At 48.7% G+C, this 19,036-nt stretch overlaps 1 protein-coding gene across 3 annotated transcripts in view; it reads left to right on the top strand.

Annotated features, from left to right (window-relative positions):
- TULP4 (TUB like protein 4) overlaps positions 1-18,585 on the top strand; it is a 225,203-nt gene extending 206,618 nt beyond the window's left edge. For all 3 annotated transcript variants that reach the window (XM_004278894.3, XM_049695450.1, XM_049695451.1), the window contains 6 exons: positions 1,423-1,567; positions 4,178-4,322; positions 6,376-6,469; positions 9,474-9,617; positions 12,090-14,599; positions 16,268-18,585. In XM_004278894.3, the coding sequence (XP_004278942.1) occupies positions 1,423-1,567; positions 4,178-4,322; positions 6,376-6,469; positions 9,474-9,617; positions 12,090-14,599; positions 16,268-16,384 (3,155 nt within the window). In that variant the 3' untranslated portion in view covers positions 16,385-18,585. The remainder of the gene's footprint in view (positions 1-1,422; positions 1,568-4,177; positions 4,323-6,375; positions 6,470-9,473; positions 9,618-12,089; positions 14,600-16,267) is intronic.
- Positions 18,586-19,036: the final 451 nt, after the last annotated feature.

Below are 19,036 nucleotides of genomic sequence, written 5' to 3'. Positions count from 1 at the left end.
TAGCAGTGGTTAACAAGTGTAGGTCAGCGTTGAGTTGTGTTACTAAACTTCCTCAGGTCTGTGGACTGGCTCTGTGCTCATGAACACGCGAAAGTGTTCTGTGAGGTCACACGCCTGTTTGAGTCATGGCCAAACTTCCTTTGATCCAGGAATAATTTGCGACTAATTATAAATGAAGTAGTAGAAAGCACTGCTCGGGGCGTGGTGGAACTCAGATGCGCAGCACTCTGGCTCGCTGGGTGCCGGAGCTGTGCCTCCTGATTCAGGCAGCAGCTTAAGGGGGTGAGGTAGTGACGGGCTGGGCGTCAGCAGCCTCCCTGCCGAGTTGTTCTGCTTTGCCTCCTGTGGCCTCCGAGAGGCCCCTGTTCACAGATGTCATCTCCACATGCTCAGAAACTTGGCTCCGAGTTTGGATTAACAGACTCATCCTTTCCAGTATAAACAGCCCTTTAAACGATCTGATCACTCACGTTCTATAAATTAGTTCACGTGCCTTTTTCTATCACCTGGCAAGGCTCTCGGAGCCTGGAGGGATGAGGCTTTGTCAGCAAAGTGATTCTGAAGCACGGGGTACTTCCAGTGAGGGCAGAGCTGGGTTTCGGGGGGTTTTCGGGGGTGAGGGGGTGAGGAAGGCAGCAAAGGAGAAGGGATTTGGGGAGGATGTTAAATGTGAACTTCATCTACTCTGCGGTTTGGTGACAGCCTGCTCTGTGCACATCATCTTCTTCTGCCTGATGGCCAGCTGGCCCCCATACAGGCACCTCAGCGGAGCCCACAGCTACCGCCGAATGTTCTACTGCATGGGTCTCATTCCAGCCATTGCTCGAAGCAAGCCAGCAGCTCCTGCAGGTGGAAAAGCCAAGGCCCACCGGCAACCTTGTGGCACTTTCAAGACCACCTGGCATCCAGACGTAAACTTCTGGGAGTCCCTGGAACAGACCTGACATGGGTCTTAGTCCAGAGCAGGCCTGGAACCAACTGGGGTCTTCCTAGGTCTCAGGCCAGCAGCAGGCCCTCAGGGGAGTCACTGAGTCAGCAAGCCCCTTGCTTGGCGTGGGTTCCGGGGCCGCCGCAAGCCTGTGTGGCCCCAGGTGGCTAACTGGTGTGTCACGAGGCGCAACAGCACAGCCGTTTGGGCTCCAGCCTTCCGCACAGTAAACAGGGCCAGACTGTTTTGTACATTCCAGAGGCGTTAAAATTCATGCCCATTTTGATAGCAGTAGAAGTGCCTACTTTTGCTTAGGAAATGTAAGAGCATAAAAAGGTAGATGGAAAACAATGTCCTGCTCCTTTCTGTTTCAACCTCTAGACTTAAACTGATGGCCTGTCAGAGCCAGTCTGTCCTCTGGTTTCTAGTAGTGACCATTGTTAGGGTCTAATTGACATTACTCCCCTAAATTTTGCTGGTTGGTGTCTTACCAGATGAAATCTATGGGAACAGCCTGATTTCCACGATGATTGACAGCTGCAACTGCTCAGACTCCAGTGACATTGAACTGAGTGATGACTGGGCTGCCAAGAAGTCTCCCAAGATCTCCCGAGCTAGCAAATCACCCAAACTCCCAAGGTAATTTCGGTCTTTAGGGGTGCGCTCCCTTTTTTGTGTCTCCAAAGGTGTGTCTGTTGTGTCTGCAGCAGAATCCCACCGAAACCAGCAGCTGAAGAGCACAGCCAGAGGGCGTCGTCGCCTTTCATCTGGAAGATCTGCCCGCAGTAATCACAGCTTCCTTCATCCTTGCCTTTGGGATAGAAAAAGACATCCAGTAGCAAGTCTGCTAAACCCGCAGAAATTCCAGGGGTGGTTAGCACTGATGGTGGGTGGCATGGGGTGGCCATAGCCAGGGAGCTTGTTTTACCTTCCAGTTTGAGAAAAGTAAGAAAAATGTTTTTACGGTGTATGTAATGTGTTAAAGAAAGTGCAGAATTACATGCCTATAATTCTGTAATAGGGAAAAAATAGTGAACTAAAAAAAATTAGATCCTAAAGTTTGTCCTAAGGAGTGGCAGAAAGCTGAGAGGAGGTGGAAGGGGCTACGGTGTTGTAGATAAGAAACCCCACGTGCCCCATCCTGGCTCCCTGACCCGGACACCACTTTCCTTATCTATGGAAGTTAAAGGGTGGACCAGATCTTCACTAAGATCCCTCTGTGATGCTGTGCAAAACCAAGGTATAATTCACATACAGATAGAGTCCCGCCCGATCTTAAACACATAAGCACGGTGTAGTTGATAAACCAGTGTATTCACCACCCAGTTGAAGATGAGATTTCCATCACCCTGGAGGGTTCCCTGGGCCCTTCCTGTTTGATACCTGTACCATTCTGACTTCTATTGCCGTAGGTTGGTTTTGCTTGTTCTTGAACTTCATATAGATGGCGTCAAACAATACGTGCTCTTTTTTTTTTTTTAGGCTTTTTTGCTCAACATAATGATTTTGATTCATGCATGTCGCGTATATCAGCAGTTTCTCTTTTTTTGCTCTACGAAATTCCCTTGTTACGAATATACTATAATGTATTCCATTTACCAACTGATGGATATTTGGTAGTTTCCAGTTTGGAGCTATTATGAATCAAGACCAACTGTAGATGTTCTTATACAAGACCTTCTGGGGACATATGCACTTGCTTAGGAGGGGAGTTGCAGGGCCATGGGGTAGACATGTGTTGAACTTTATGGGAAGCTACCAAACAGTATCCCTAGGTGCCTGTACCATTTCAAATTCCCACCAGCAATGTATGAGAGCTCTCACTGCTCCCATTCTTACCTGCAGTTGAAGGTCACTTAAAAAATTGTATGCATTCCGGTGGGTGGGAAGCGGTATTTGGTTGTATTGGGTTGGCCAAAAAATTCGTTTGGGTTTTTCCATATGATCTTATGGGAAACCCGAACAAACTTTTTGGCCAAGCCAGTAGTTTAATCCTAGTTATCTCCAGTGATTAATGATGCTGAGCAAGTTTTCATACGTTTGTTGGCCATTTGGGTGTCTTGTGTTTTCTGACTGGGAGTCCTTCGGCAGATACATGGATTGTCATACAATCTAATATGTGCATTTCTTCTTTTCTTTGTCCTGTTGAGGAAATCTGTGTCTACCCTAAGGTCATGAAGACGTTCTTCTGTTCTCTTCTGGATGCTCTGTAAAGTTTTAGCTTTCACATTTCGCTCTCAGATGAATTTTATACCGCAGATTGATTTTTGTGTAAATATGAGTTAGGGGTAAATGTTTGGGTTTTTTCCCGCGTAGATATCCATTTGCTCTAGCAACCTGATTGATTTCTTTTTTCATCTTTATTCTAAGCTTGTTAATTTGCAAATTAGATTATGAACTTTCCTACACTTCTGCAGTGTTTCCGCTTTTCCCGTTACTTAAACAGAGAGGCCATTTAACACATAAGTAGTCAAATCCTTCACGTGTAGATGTCCATTTGAAGTTCCTGGGTGTGGCAGTCTCCAGAGCTGGTCCTCCTTCCTTCCGTCTTTCCCAGCGTTGAATCCCCTGCACACAGCAGCCAGGCTGGTTGTCCTCGCACGGAGATTTAACCAGCTGTGTCCCCCTCAGCCCTAGATATCTTATCAAGCTCTCAAGCAGTATATGTGAGGCTTCATGGTTTTCCTTCATAGAACGCCATCAACCTTACCATGTTCATTTTTATAATACTCTCTTCGGGGTAGATTGGCATTAAACACGTATGTTCCCCATGTCATAAGCATAGGAACTGAAGACAAACTTTAGATCTAATTTAAATATTGCAGGTGGTGAAATGCTAGATACGTCTGTTGAATTCCAAACATTATGTATTAGGAATTGTGAAATCATTGTGGTCTTAAGGTGAGAAATAACTCTTCCCACCCACCATTTTCCCCGGGACTAATTTTGTAAATCCCCGGCAGAAGGCATTTCTAAACATACTCTTTGTCCATAGGAAGTAAAAGTTAATTCTCAGGGGTTCCTTACAAATGAATCGCTTCATCTAACCGCAGTATACTTTAAATATATGCTATTTGATATACGATTCTGTCCTTCTTTCCTCATGTTCGTAAGGCAAAAGCAGGTGGGAGGGACTTGATTAAATTAAGGGCCCAGCCTCTGAGAGAGTGACACCACGGGGGGCTGCTAGAAAGTGAGGAGGGTCCGGGAGCGCCGGTGGGTGCCTGACCCGTGGCCTCGTCTCTGCAGGATCAACATTGAGGCTCGGAAGTCCCCCAAGCTGTCGCGTGCGGCTCAGGAGATATCCCGGTCTCCTCGCCTGCCCATGCGCAAGCCGTCCATCGGCTCGCCCAGCCTGACGCGGAGGGAGTTTCCCTTTGAAGACATCACTCAGGTAGTGTCTTGAGCCCCGCCACGCACCCCTCCTCGTGCGTGCACGACAGCGGCTGAGCCCTCGGGACCGTCTCCGTGCCTGGGACGGCAGTGCCCAACCCGGGCGCCCTGGAGAAGAGCCCTGGTTGCCCCCCTCGGTACCCCTGCCACCTCTCCATCCCGTTGGGCCTCCCTCCCACCTCGGGCATCCCTGCTGCTGCCACGAGAACCTTCTCCCAGGCAGCTCTGCTTGAGACATATCCTCATGTCCACCTCTGCTCCCTCAAACTGCTCCTGACCCCCCAGTGGCTCCCAGTGTCTGCGGGAGCCCAGCCCCAGCTGCGGCCCCGCAGTCTGGCCTGCCTGTCTCCCTCCTGGTCCCCCTCACCCCGGGGGCTGCAGCCTTGCTGTTGACTGGCCTCTTCCCACCTTTGTGCCTTTGTCCTGCCTGCGTCTCCATCTCCGGGTCATCGGGCCCATCCTCTCATCTCCTCCCCCTTGTTTCTGCCTTCACGCTTCCAGATATAAGTTCACCTCCATGCCGAAGCCTTCCTTCCCTGACTCAGCCAGAGTAACCCCAAAGCATGTTGTTTATAGCTCCCTTATAACATTGCTCCGTGACTCTCTGTCTGCAAATAATTACAAGCCTGATCTCCTCCATTAGCTTATGAGCTCTCGGTGCCTGTGTGTATGTGTGTGGGCCGGGGGGGGGGGGGGGGGGGGTGGTGGTTTAGGTGTAATTGACCTACAACACTATGTTAGTTCCAGGTGTACAGTGTAGTGATTTGATACTTTTATACATTTCAAAATGGTCACTGTGATAAATCTAGTTACTGTCTGTCACCATACAAAGTTATTATAATAATATTGACTGTCGTCTCCATGCTGTACATTTCATCCCTGTGATTTATTTATTTTGTAACTGGAATTGTAGCTCTTAATCTCCCTCACCTGTTTCACTCATCCCCCACCCTCCCCTCTGGCAACCACCTGTTTGTTCTCCACGAGTCTGTTTCTGTTTTGTTGTATTTGTTCATTTGGTTTGTTTTTTACAGTCCACATATAAGTGAAATCATACAGTATTTGCCTTTGTCTGTCTTACTTCACTTAGCACATACCCTCTAGGTCTATCCATGTTGTTAGCAAACGGCAAGATTTCATTCTGTGTATGGCTGAGCCGTCTTCCTGTGTGTGTGTGTGTGTGTGTGTGTGTGTGTGTGTGTGTGTGTACCACAGCTTCTGTATCCATTCATCTATTGATGGGTAATTAGGTTGCTTCCATGTCTTAATTATTTTAAATAATACTGCTATGAACTTTGGGGTGCACTTATCTTTTCAAATTAGTGTCTTGGGAGTTTCACTCTCAGAACAATACCCAGAAATAGAATTGCTGAATCATATGGTAGTTCTATTTTTAGTTTTTTGAGCAAACTTCATACTGTTTCCCACAGTGGCTGCACCAGTTTGCATTTCTACCAACAGTGTTGGAGGGTTCCCTTTTCCTCCAAAATCAATAAAAAAGATTTTATTCGTCTTTATTATTGCCCTTGCACATGCGTACACACACACACCCTACACATATGTGTGGTTTGAGCACAGTGATAACTTTTTAAGTTTTTTGAAATTTAATTGAATGAAAAAACATAATTGGGTGGTCTCAGGACATAGTGGTATCAATGCAACTGGAAATATCAAGGCTAAGAATGGAGTCAGAGCTTGGTACCTTGTGTAATAGATCAGTGACCGGGGCAAAAGGAGAGGTGAAGAAAAATGTGCCCACGTCACTTCTGTGTCCTTTCTAAGCTACCCACACACGGGCACACTGGGACACCGTCCGCCCCTCACTCCCAGACCTGAGAATCACAGCCCGTGAGCCACCACTTAAAAACAGGGCCTGGCATGCTGTAGGCGGCGTCTGGTATTGAAAACAGTGGAATGATGCAGAGAATGAATATTTCTGTCAGTGCCCACCAGCGACTTTTTAAGCAAAAAGTGTTGGCATTCTTACTTCTTAAGTGATTGATAGAAAATATGGAAAGAGATTGTGGTTTTTCTTCTTTTCTTCCCCCCCACAGCACAACTATCTTGCTCAGGTCACGTCTAATATCTGGGGAACCAAATTTAAGATCGTGGGCTTGGCTGCTTTCCTGCCAACCAACCTCGGTGCAGGTAAGCACTGCATGCATCCCAGTCGGAACTCAGGCTGAGAAATCAGTTTCGACCTCCAGTGGCCTAAAGTAAAACACGAGCTCTTACGACACCAAAAGGTTCGCATGTGCTTTACCTCCAGGTTAGCCACCGTGATGTTGTAAAAATTAGAATTATTGCTCGAATCGGGGTTTTTTTTGCCAGTGGTGCTTTGATTTTTTTCTAGAAGCCCTGACTGATAAAAATGACAGAAATAACCAAAAGCTCTGATAGGTTTCTGGTTATTTTGATTTCTGGCCTTTTATCCTGGGCAGATTTTGGTACCAGTGTCTTTAGGTTCTTGAGGCAAAAGAAACTTCTCAAGAAAGTCGAGAAGAGAGCATTGGAGGCTATTAGAACATGTGGGCTGAGTGTTAGTACAGTTCTTAGTGGTAAATCTTTGTAGATTTCATTTCTAAGTACCAGATAAATACCCTGTCTGTTGGAAGCTTGAGACATCAGGGAAAATGGAACCAACGGAGGACAGAGCTGGGCGAGAACCCAGAGTGTGCGTCCTCCTCGGTACCCGACTTGAGTGAGTAGCACTAACGTGTCACTTTTACTCCGGGACAGTGAGGGAGGGAAATGACAGAGGTCCTTTTCCAAGTGGCTTCCTCCTGATGGCTCAGCCCTGTATGGGCTGAGCGGCTGTGTGTCCCCCACCTTGTGGGGTGGCCCGATCATTTGACACGCACACACCTCTCCAGAAGGCCGCCTTGGCCAGCCTGTGGCTGGGGGCCCCATCTTGAATGTGCTCTGTGTAACCTACTAAAACTGTTTTTTGGCTTTTGTTTTTTTTTTTTAAATTCTGAATCTGCCTATTAGAGCTGTGTCAAACACAGATCCTTTAAAATAAATAATTCTTGCAAAGCAGACGTTAAAAGATACGTTGCTGTGTCTGTGTCTTCAGAGGCTTATTAAGTAGTGCTGCAGGTGGATTTTGAAGTTATTCAGCTTAAAGAAGAGGAGGAATAAAGGTAAAATATAAAACTGACTTAGGACATAAGAGTCGACTATCCCTGTACATAATGCAAAGAAATCTCTTAGGGTATCTTCCACAACCTGGACACCCTCTGAAGACCACAAAAGCCTGTTCTTCAGTAGTTCAGCAGTGCGCTGCTGGTGTACACGGGGTCCTTATACCACTGTGTGAGGGTTGTGACCATCCCCATGTCAGTAAGCTGAGAACTTAGCCATCTGCTGACTGTAAACGTTGAAAAAAGGCATGAAGGAATTTACTTACTGGATCTTTTCATTCTCTCTGCCCTTATTGCTTGGACGTTGAGTAGATCCGCGAGTGGGTCAGCGAGACCTTAAGATGGGAGGGCCCGTAGGTGCCTCTGAGGCCCGTGCTGCTGCAGCGTGAGGAACCTGAGTGCCCGGGACCAAAGCCTGCTGTGTGACTGTGGTGAAATCACTGTCCTAGTCACTGACCTTTTTAAAAAGAGGGTTTTAGCTAGTACCATATGTCAAGCGAAGAGAATTTTCCATTTGATTCTACTAGAGAGAAGAAATTAACTCTTGGATTTTAGAAGGTATATTACATATGGGCACCCTATTAAATACTCTGGTAAGCTCACCAGTGTGGATGGAAAGCTAGAAGTCTGTATGGCCTGGCCTGTGGTTATTAAAAGAAAAAGAGAGTGCTGTTGGTTACTTTATATTGGATAATTGGATAATAATTTGTTTCTTTCTGTTAGAATGATCTGGCCTGTGAAATTTTCTATTTTTAATTTTTTACATTTCTTAATTTTAAAAATATGGAATAAATTCAGAAGGTTTAAAGGAGCATAGTTAAGCTGTCTTGTCCTCACCCCCAGCACCTAGGTTTCTTCCCCCCCTCTGGAGGCAACTGATGTTATGTCTTAATCCCTCCTGAGATTTTTAATTTTATTTCTCTTTGTCAATCTGAATGACAAAGAATAGCACTTTAATGCATGCATTAATTCTTAAGCTATATGGCCATCCAGAGTTTTTAGGCCGAAATGCATATTCTCTTCTGTGGGCAAGGGAGATGAAAAAGACCTGTAAGGACTGCTGGGTTGGAAAAATCGTCTTAGCCCACGCCAGTCCAAGCACGCACCTTACAGAGGTGCTTCAAAAAAGGAAGCCTACTGTGCCCTGGGGCTGCTGGCCAGCCAGCCACCAGGCTGTTGGAGGTGAGAGCTGTGGAGGTAGGGTTTGGCTTATCTTAACACAAAACTTAAAATAGTAATAATTAAAGCAACGCTACATATGTCACAGGAAAGAGTGTAAAGGGAAAGTTGACGGGGCAGTTTCATCCTGATTCTTATCTACCGTGAAACTTAAATTCAGATTCATTATTTTTTTCAGCTTATTTTGTCTCTAAATATTTTAGTTGCAATCTAGGCCTTCTCTTAAATGTCCCCATTAATCAAAGTAAACCTTAGTATTTAAAGAAGCATGTGGCAGTTCCCCGTGTCTATCCTGATCATGAAATTGAAATTGAAAGTCAGTAAGATAAGAATTCAGTCCTGAATAAAAGCGGCATTTCATTCCTACCTGAGTCACGTCACCCCTTCTGTCATAGTTGCCTTCAAACAGCTCCTTGACTGCCCGAGATTCCCCTGAGCTCGGCGCTCTGGTTATCACAACTATTTTCACCAAATTATCCTTCTGATTGCAAATGAGGTTTAAAAAAATATATATCATTTCCAGCTCATTCCAAAAAAGAGTGTACGTTTTTAACATTTAAAATGTGTGGTTCTGTGGACAAACCACTGGCAGAGTGGCCGGGCTAGACCGAGAATTTGCTGTCGCTGAATCTGCACTGTGTCCAGGGTGGCGGGTCGAGTGCCAGGGGCAGATGCGCAGCTGCCCTCAGGCTCTCAGCCCGCCCGCACAGATCTGTCTTCGGAGGGCAGGGACACCGCAGCCCCATTTCTCTCCCCGTGAGGGACTGCTGGCACCCTGGCTGCCCTCTGCTTGTCTCTGTTGACCGTGCTTTCCTCCTCCTCCCCACCAGTAATCTATAAAACCAGCCTCCTGCATCTCCAGCCGCGGCAGATGACCATCTATCTCCCGGAGGTTCGGAAGATTTCCATGGACTTTGTTAATTTACCTGTCTTCAACCCAAATGTGTTCAGTGAAGATGAAGATGATTTACCAGGTGTGTTCACGCATGTCAGCTGGTTTGTCACGAGCCCACACCCTCTCTTAGTGCGTCGTGTTGGGGGACAGAGTGGTAGTAGTTGAGGATTACAGCACGTCAGCCTGTGCCTGCTGCCTCAGTAAGGTTGGAAGGCATGTGAGGTGTCACGGCAGAAAGGTCACATACTGTCACTAGTTTGGGGAGGAGGGGAGTTGCCAGAGTAAGGACGATGGAGGTGGAGGTGGCTGTGAGCGCTGCTGCCACCTCGTCTCACCCTCAGGGTGATCGTCCTAGTCACGTGCCTGCATAAAGAGAAGTTAACGGGACCAATCAGTCATCAGAAACGAACCCTGTCTCACGGACCCTAGGCCAGCCCTCGTCCTCTCTGTCCCTGTTTAGAGAATGACGTCACGCAGATGACCCTATGCCCACGAAGCCCAGTTTCTCAAACCTGCCCCGTCTCCTGGGCAGAAAACCTGTGCATTTCAATGTCTCTCTCTTAAGTGCAGTGCAGGTCTCCATGCATAGAACAGAAGCCTGGTGTGAGTTAAAAGTAAAATCTGGTACAAGGTTTTAAAATCCCAGTTTACAGATTTTGAAATATCTATAGCATCTTAGGTTCATTTAAGTGCTTTCTAGTCAGGGGGTCCTATTTTGATTAACAGACTAGAATGAATTCTAATTAGTCTCCCAATTATTGTCTGTGACTAGTCTCAAAAGAAGTCCACCTGCAACAGTTTTATAAACACAGAGATTCCTCTACTTACAACCAAGCAAGGTTCTGAAAGTCTCTGGTTTCTGAGCCAGAGGAACCCTGCATGGGCCACTGACTTTTCCTGTACCTGGTCATTCTCAGACAGAAGGGCTCTAGTCTCGCCATGGGATGGGCTAGACACTGATCCCAGCTCAGGCTCTGAACGTGAGGGAGTTGTCTGCCTTCTCTCAGCCCAGGTTTTTACCTGTAAAATGACTGTGCTTTCTGACAGTAGCTGCCTTTGGTCCTCTGACGGTTTACCTCTCCTCATGGGTGGAGCAGATGTTCTGGACTCACGCGGCCCTGATGGGCAAGGTCTTGCAACCGTGTTAGCCTGTGGTTTGGTGAGGCTGCACACCCTTGAGCGTGTAGCCTGTGCCCTGCTAGTTCACAGCCTTGGATCTGGGAGTATCTTTTACACTTTCTCCTTATCGCCTTCCATTCTCCCAGAACGTGACTGATAGAGCTCTCTCTAATGCTCAGCTGTTGTTGTAATCGTCTGTGGTTCCCTGTGGAGGAGGGAACGTTTGGTCTCAGAGTTTAAACTCAGTGCTTCGTGATGCGACAGAGACTCTCATCTCGTTCAGTGGGGAAGACACCTGTCGTCAGTATTCTATACCAAGGAGAGAACGTCTGGAAGAGGAAGCTGAACAGGAATAGTAGAAAACTTGGGACAGGGCCCAGATTCGTGCAGCCAGGAGATAGTTACCTCTCACAAGAGGACCCCCCGGAAGGGGAGAGTCTGTTACAGGCGCTGAGGGTGGGCTTAGCTTTTCATGAACCAGCTGGTTTCGTTCTGAAGTTCTGGTGAACGGTCAGCCGGCCCCTGCAATTAGCCTGTTAAATTCTATTTCCTGCTCGGATACTGGTTGCCACACAGCACTTAGAGGCCCACATGAGCCAGCTTGCCGTGCTCGGTGAGCACTTCAGACAGGGCAGTTCAGACAGTGGCTCTGAGCACATGCACGTGGTCTGCAGATCAACGCTCAAATATACACTTTATTAATCCCCACTGTGAACAAATAGGATATATTTACAGGGTTTATTCAATGGGGCTCACCTTATATACCATTTGAAATGCTAAAAAGCAGCTAAATTAGGAAGTGACCCTTCCCCTCATATGCAGATTTGCTAGAGGAGTCTTTTCATTGGTTTCTCTACTGCATTTCACATGGTTCTATTTACAGAAACTTAATTGCTGTACAAATCTCAGACACACACCTGCTGCATGACACTTCCCACACTAACCAGTCCGTGACCCTGGATGAATCCACTCTAAAGAAGCCTAGGCACTGGGTCCTCAGTGGAGTTTCATACTGTACCAGGGCCCTCTTCTTGCACAAAAGAGGGGGCCGTTTTATGAATATCACAAGTTAAAAGCATCTTTTAAACACTTAATCGTTTGCCATGGTGCCATTCAGGTACATGGTACCAAATTCAGAAGGTTCAGAGGTATTTATTGAAAAGCTCTGGCAGTGCCCTTAGCTTACGGACGACTGCAGGATGCCCTGAAGAACCCACTGGGATTGCCTGTGTGTCCTTCTAGAAACATTTAGGGAAGTGTTGTGTAACTTGTGTGAACTGTCCAGCTTTCCCTAAGCAAACACACCTTCCTTTGTAGCGACTGCATTCTGTATGCAGAAGGACTGGATGAGTAGAGGTGTGTTGCTTATTCTGACCCAGTTTCATGGCAGTGTTTTGTTTGTAAGCAGTTCATCTTTCTAATTTCCTTTCAGTGACAGGAGCATCTGGTGTGCCCGAGAACAACCCACCTTGCACCGTGAACATCCCCATCGCCCCGATCCACAGCTCGGCTCAAGCGATGTCCCCCACGCAGAGCATCGGGCTGGTGCAGTCCCTGCTGGCCAACCAGAATGTGCAGCTGGATGTCCTGACCAATCAGACCACAGCCGTGGGCGCTGCCGAGCACGCAAGCGACAGCGCCGCCCAGTACCCGGTGGCCAGCCGCTACTCCAGCCCTGGCCAGGTGATCTTCGGGGGCGTGGAGATGAGCCGCGTCATCCCCAACCCCCCTCAGCTGTCCCTGCCGCCGCCAGCACAGGGGGCCATCCAGCTGTCCGTGCTGGACCACGGGGACCGAGACCACGAGCACCTGCAGAAGCCAGCCAAGGCCCTGCGGCCGGTGCCACAGTTGGCTACCGAGGGGGACGCGGTGGTGTTCAGCGCCCCCCAGGAGGTCCAGGTGGCCAAGATGAACCCCCCACCCCCCTACCCGGGAACCATCCCCGCGGCCCCCACCACCGCGGCGCCCCCGCCGCCGCCACCGCCCCCGCCACCCCCGCTGGACACGTGCTTGAAGAAGGGCGACTTCTCGCCCTACCCCACGGCGGCGCACTACCAGCCGCCCCTGGGCTACGAGAGGATCACCACCTTCGATAGCAGCGGCAACGTGGAGGAGGTGTGCCGGCCCCGGACACGCATGCTCTGCTCCCAGAACACCTACGCGCTCCCGGGCCCGGGCAGCTCGGCCACGCTGAGGCTCACCGCCACCGAGAAGAAGGTCCCGCAGCCGTGCACCAGCGCCACCCTGAACCGCCTGACGGTCCCGCGCTACTCCATCCCCCCGGGGGACCCGCCCCCCTACCCGGACCTCGCCGGCCCGCTGGGCGCCCCCGGCCGCGGCGCGGGGCAGAGACCCGACGGCGGCCTCATCCACGCCACGCTGCGCAGGAACAACCGCGAGGCGGCGCTCAAGGCGGTGCCGCTGGCCGAGCCCCCGCGGCCGCCGCCGCACCCGCCCAGGCCCAAGGGCGCGGCGCAGTTCCCGGCGCGGCCCCCGCCCGCCCTGTACACCTGCAGCCAGTGCAGCGGCGCGGGCGCGGCGGGGAGGCCGGAGCCGGGCGCGGGGTCGCAGCCGGGCGTCGGCCTGGCGCACGCGGCCGGCACCTCCCCGCTGACTTCCCAGTCGTCCTACAGCCTCCTGAGCGCGGGCGACGGCGCCCGCGAGCGCGCCGACTACGTCAACTCGGCCTTCACAGAGGACGAGGCGCTGGCCCAGCACTGTCAGGCCGAGAAGCCGCTGAGGCACCCCCAGCTGAGCGAAGCCGCTGTGGCCGTGAAGCGGCCGCCCCCCTACCAGTGGGACCCCGTGCTGGGGGAGGATGTTTGGGTTCCTCAGGAAAGGACAGCACAGACCGCGGTGCCCAACCCCCTGAAGCTGTCCCCTCTGATGGTAGGTCAGAGCCAGCACCTGGATGTGTCCCGAGTGCCCTTCGTCTCCCCCAAGCCTCCCGCCAGCCCTACTGCCACTTTCCAGACAGGCTATGGCATGGGAGTGCCCTATCCGGGAGGCTACAACACCTCCGCTTTGACGGGGGTGCAGGCTCCCTGCTCCCCGAAAGACGCTCTGGCCCCAGCACAGTTTGCACAACAGGAGTCCGCGGTGGTTCTTCAAACGGCCTACCCGCCCAGCCTCTCCTACTGCCCCCTGCCCCCCATGTATCCGGGAAGCAGCGCCTGCTCGAGTTTACAACTGCCACCCATCGCCTTGCACCCTTGGAATTCCTACAGCGCGTGCCCGCCCGTGCAGAACCCCCAGGGCGCTCTTCCCCCCAAGGCGCACTTGGTGGTGGAGAAGCCTCTCGTGTCCCCGCCGCCCACGGACCTCCAAACCCACCTGGGTACAGAGGTGATGGTAGAGACAGCAGACAACTTCCAGGAAGTCCTCTCCCTGACGGAGAGCCCAGTGCCCCAGCGGACAGAGAAATTCGGAAAGAAGAACCGGAAGCGGCTGGACAGCCGGGCCGAGGAGGGAAATGTTCAGGCCATCACTGAAGGCAAAGTGAAGAAGGAGGCTCGGACTTTGAGTGATTTTAATTCCCTGATCTCCAGTCCCCGCCTGGGGAGAGAGAAGAAGAAAGTGAAGAGTCAGAAAGACCAACTGAAGTCGAAGAAGTTGAATAAGACAAATGAGTTCCAGGACAGTTCGGAGAGCGAGCCGGAGCTGTTCATCAGCGGGGACGAGCTGATGAACCAGAGCCAGGGCAGCAAGAAGGGCTGGAAGAGCAAGAGGAGCCTGAGGGCGGCCAGTGAGCTGGAGGAGTTCAAGTGCAGGAAAGCCAGCGAGAAAGAGGACGGGCGGCTGGGCAGCCAGGGCTTCGTGTACGTCATGGCCAACAAGCAGCCTCTCTGGAACGAGGCCACCCAGGTGTACCAGCTGGACTTCGGGGGGCGGGTGACCCAGGAGTCGGCAAAGAACTTCCAGATCGAGCTGGAGGGGCGGCAGGTAAGAAGCCGTGCGCTGGGGTGTGGCCCGAGTGCCACTGTCTGGTCCTGACAGGTCTCTGGACTTCGGCCTTCGGGAGCATTTTTATGAAGGCCAGATGGGAAATGTGGGAAACGGCTGATGACTCTTAGCTGGGGCCGGTCGGGCTTGTAATTTTCAGTGTGCCTATTGCTATCTTTTCTTTATTTCTCCCCAAAGTAACGCATGTCCTGATTTTTTGAAGTCAGATGGTTCTGTGAGACCCATGAGGAAAATAGCAGGCACCTGCCCACTGCCCACAGCTGCTCTGCAGAGGCCAGCTCTAACAACTCAGTCTGTGTGCTGCTTCTGGTGTTTGCCGCCGTACTTGCGAAGAACACATTCCTACTTCTATCTCTTGATTTCTCAGTCTGGGGCGTCATGTACTGACTTCTTCCTGAGCACCATAAGGGTTCATTTTCTTCACCCCAACGCCCCCCAACATGTGAACTTTCCCTTCCCCCTTTTCGCAGGTAAATCAGTAGTCATTGGTCCCCTCGTTGTGCCACTGAATATGGTTCATTAGGGTTTAATTACAGTTCCTTTTTTATCGTGTAGACTTTTTACTCAAGACGTAATAATTACCCAGTTTTCATTTGCTTGTCTTTCTGTGTTTCTGTTGTTAAGTCCTTCCCCAGTTCTCTGGCAGAACATACATCTCTTCTTGGTGCACTTGAGCACTTTGCGTAGTTTGTCAGTTCTTCCTGCGCCAACCTGGAATTGTTGCTGTGGTCCCACTGCATAGCTGTCGTTCTGGGACTGCCCTTCTCCACCATCCCGGAAATTCCCTTCACCGCTCATATTTAAATCTCATCGTCATTAATTCGCTCAAGAAATGATTATTGAGCACTGGCAAATCCTCTTGGCCAGGAGTTGGGAAATTACGGCCTACAGGCCCATCCAGCCTGCAGCCTCGTTATATAAATAAAGTTTTACTGGAACACAGCCTTGCCCATTATTTCAGTACTGTCTGCGCTGCTTTTGCCCTGCAGCAGAGGTTCAGTAGCTGTGGCAAAGTCCATATGACCTACAAAGTCTAAAATGTTTTATCATCAGCCCTTTACAGAGAGTTTGGGAACCCCAGTTCTGAGTGCTGAAATTTAGAGCACTGAGGAAAACAGAGGGAGATCTCTGTCCTCCTGGAGTTTACAAAAATGGAAGAAAAACCATAAACAACTATGTGTAACAGCATATAATAACATGATACAGTGTGGTCACAGTAAGCACTGGGGTGAAAGGAAAGCAGGTGCAGGAGGTGGAGTGCAAGGGGGACCACGTGTGCTCTGCTTGGTCCCTCTCTGAGCAGCATGACATCTGACAGATCACAGGCGGTGGTTCTCTTAAGCCTCTTTAGTCTGTAGATTTTTTTCTCTACGTTTTCTTTCTCCTTCTGTTTCCTTGGTGGAGAAACCACTTCCTTTGACCCGCGGAGCTTTCCATGCTCTGAGTTTTGCTTGTGGCCTCCCCACCGCACGATTTAACGTGTTCTTCCATCTGTTTTTCCGACAAACTCATAGTTAGATTGAGAAGCTTTTCAGAGTCGCTTTTGTTGGCAGAAATATCTCACAGGCCGCGCTGTCTGCTTCTATCAGGAGCCGCAAGGAGGTTTTCCTTTAACGTCTTTGCTTCCCCGCCCCACCCTCACCCCAGGTGATGCAGTTTGGAAGGATTGACGGCAACGCGTACATCCTGGACTTCCAGTACCCCTTCTCCGCTGTGCAGGCCTTTGCAGTTGCCCTGGCCAACGTGACCCAGCGCCTCAAATGAAGAGACTGGTGTGGGGAGGAGAAAGCGGTCTGATCGCAGACGCTGGAGGAGCCTGCATGGCCTGGTGCCCGGGGGACCAGAAGACAAGGGCAAAACTGGAAATGTCTGTCAGGCCCAGGGGAGGGCACTGACCTTTCGTTGTTGTTTGTTTGGGTTTTTATTATCCTTTATTTTTCTTTTCTTCTCTTATTTTTTTAAACAAAAGTAAAATACAGGAGAGCGGTGTTTGCAAGCAAAGGGTGCGAGGCACCTATCTGGTGGTGTTTAGGAGGCGTGGTCGCTGTGGGAATGTCCTACTGGGTTTGCTTATGTCGGCGACGGGACAAAGGGCCCTTCAGAGGGAAGGTTAGACTGCCTTCTCACCTGCTGTTCTTCTAGACGAGGAGTGTGCATTGTTTTCATTCTCCACAACATCTAGCTTTTATTATTCCTCCAACATCACTACTAGTGTAAATATAAAAAACTTGTTAAGAAAAACACAACCAAAAAATCCTGAAGGTACAGGTTCTCTTGGGGGGGGACAACATTTAATTCACGCATATTATGTTATTCCCCCAGAGGTGACTTGATTAATGAGGGGTATTTTGGCAAATGCACTGTGTTTGACTAATAAAAGTAGGCGTTTTACGGGGATGCTATTACCAGGTATAAATACGATTTGCTCATGAGCTCGTAGGGGAAAGGATGACGGACGAGGAAGGGTCTCCTGCAGGTGTTCACGCAGGTGGCTCACGTCGTGTGACCTGAAGCAGTACAAGGGCCACGCTCTTCTTCAGAGGAGGTTTACACTGAAACCTCCACTAGTTTCCTACTACGTCAGAATTCCGTTGGTTCAGCGATCATTCAGTCTGATTGACTTCGGGAGAAAGATCCCCGAGTAGTGTGGTGTGGGGCAGCGATTTTCTGGGCTGCGGTGGTGGCTCCTTAAGAGACCTGCTGCTGAGAAGTGGGCTTCACTCCCTCTCCCCTCTCATTGTTGAACCTGGGAACCGTGCCAGAGGCGGCGTCTTCCGCATTAGGTAACACTGTTCTATACTTGCTCTTTCTAAAAATGCTGACAACACTGATTTGAAAGCACTCCTTTCCTCTTTTGGGCTGTATTAAAATTCAGTTGGTTAGAGATGTTTTCCAACAGATTAGAAATGTAGCAAAAGAAATGTTAGGCATTTGCCAGGGTATGTAAAGATAAGAGTTATAATCAACTCTTTTGACAAGAGCCCCACAAGCTTTTCTAGAAAAAAAAAAAGTTGTTTATTAACTTACAGACTGTTTACTGAGGAGATAAACCACTGGGAGAATGTGGTTAAAGTTACAGTACTTAATGTAGTTGGTTGACTATTCTTTGTTAATTTCAACAACAACAACAACAAAAATCCAGAGGTTCTCTTTTCCCACCTCCCCCTCCACGGAGGGCAATACTCAGCCCTGATAACAAGACCCAGTTCATAGTTTTCAGTTACTGATATCTGTGATGTTGTTTAGGGCAGGAACACAAGAACTGTGTACCAGTTTAGGGTCCTAAATTTGGATTTTGTTTGAAAACAAACAGGTGGAAGATACTGCAGAAATGTTATTTTCCCCCCCCAAAAAAAAAATTTGTTTTCAATCTTCTGTTTTAGTTTAAAAATTAGAAAAGAAACAGGCCCAATGCAAGATGACATCACTTACCATTTTCTTCAGACCCAGAAGAAACACAGGTGAGGTTTCAAATATGGTGAAGGACATCTCCCAGCTAATACCAGAGCTTCCCATTTTATATTTTAAAATATTGAACCAGATTCTTTGGTGGGTAAATATTTCCAGAAAGAATTTAGCAATGTATTCAGAATTATATAATTCTTTTATATGAGTTTCTGTAGCTTAACATGTTTCAATGCTTATTATCAGCTGTGCAATAATGGTTATAGCCTATTTCTAAATAATTTAAATGCAGTTCCTCTGTTTTATTGTCCAAAAGTTAATTATTTATCTTGCTTTCATAGTGTTTGTAGGAATTATTTTGTTACTATGTTCTGGTGAGTTATGCCCACTTTATTATTTATTTAGAAAAATAGTATGTAATGACTTATTTGGTGGCAGTATATTTTGCTGCAAGAAATAAAAAGGATGTGATAGAAGGTTTTTTTTACTGGACAATTTGTAACTTTTTCTAATTGGGAAAAATTCCTATTAATCCTTTAAAAGCAATTCTTTTTTTTTTTCATTTTGTGGTATCAGTTATATAAAAGGAGAAGATTTCTTTGAGATAACGTATCCTAAAATATTATTTCCCCTTCTGTTGAAAACTTTATTTTTAATGAAAATAAAAGGTGAAATGAAGTGAGACTTAAGAGAATGAGAGTAGCACAAGAAAGGAATTATAGTAGTAAGTTTCAGTTCTTCAAGTTCTGACTGGTTTTTGAGATGTAAAGACCACATTTTAGAACTTTTCCTAATAAGAGCAAAATACAGAGGGAAATCCTTGGAATGAAGACTCCAGGTGCGTGAGTGAAGAGAAAGTGAGTGTGTGTCACGAACAATTAACTAAACTTCCTGAATTCTTAGCTCCCTCCCCAAAGGACCTTTTCCCCACCTGGGGACAAAGGCCTCCATCTTGGATCCGCCTCTGGAAGAGCGGTGGTCGCTCAGCTCTGCGGCCCTGGCCTGAAGGAA

The sequence above is a fragment of the Orcinus orca genome, chromosome 12, assembly GCF_937001465.1.
Source record: "Orcinus orca chromosome 12, mOrcOrc1.1, whole genome shotgun sequence".
Classification (NCBI taxonomy): domain Eukaryota; kingdom Metazoa; phylum Chordata; class Mammalia; order Artiodactyla; family Delphinidae; genus Orcinus; species Orcinus orca.
This window is presented reverse-complemented; position numbering and strand designations above follow the sequence as displayed.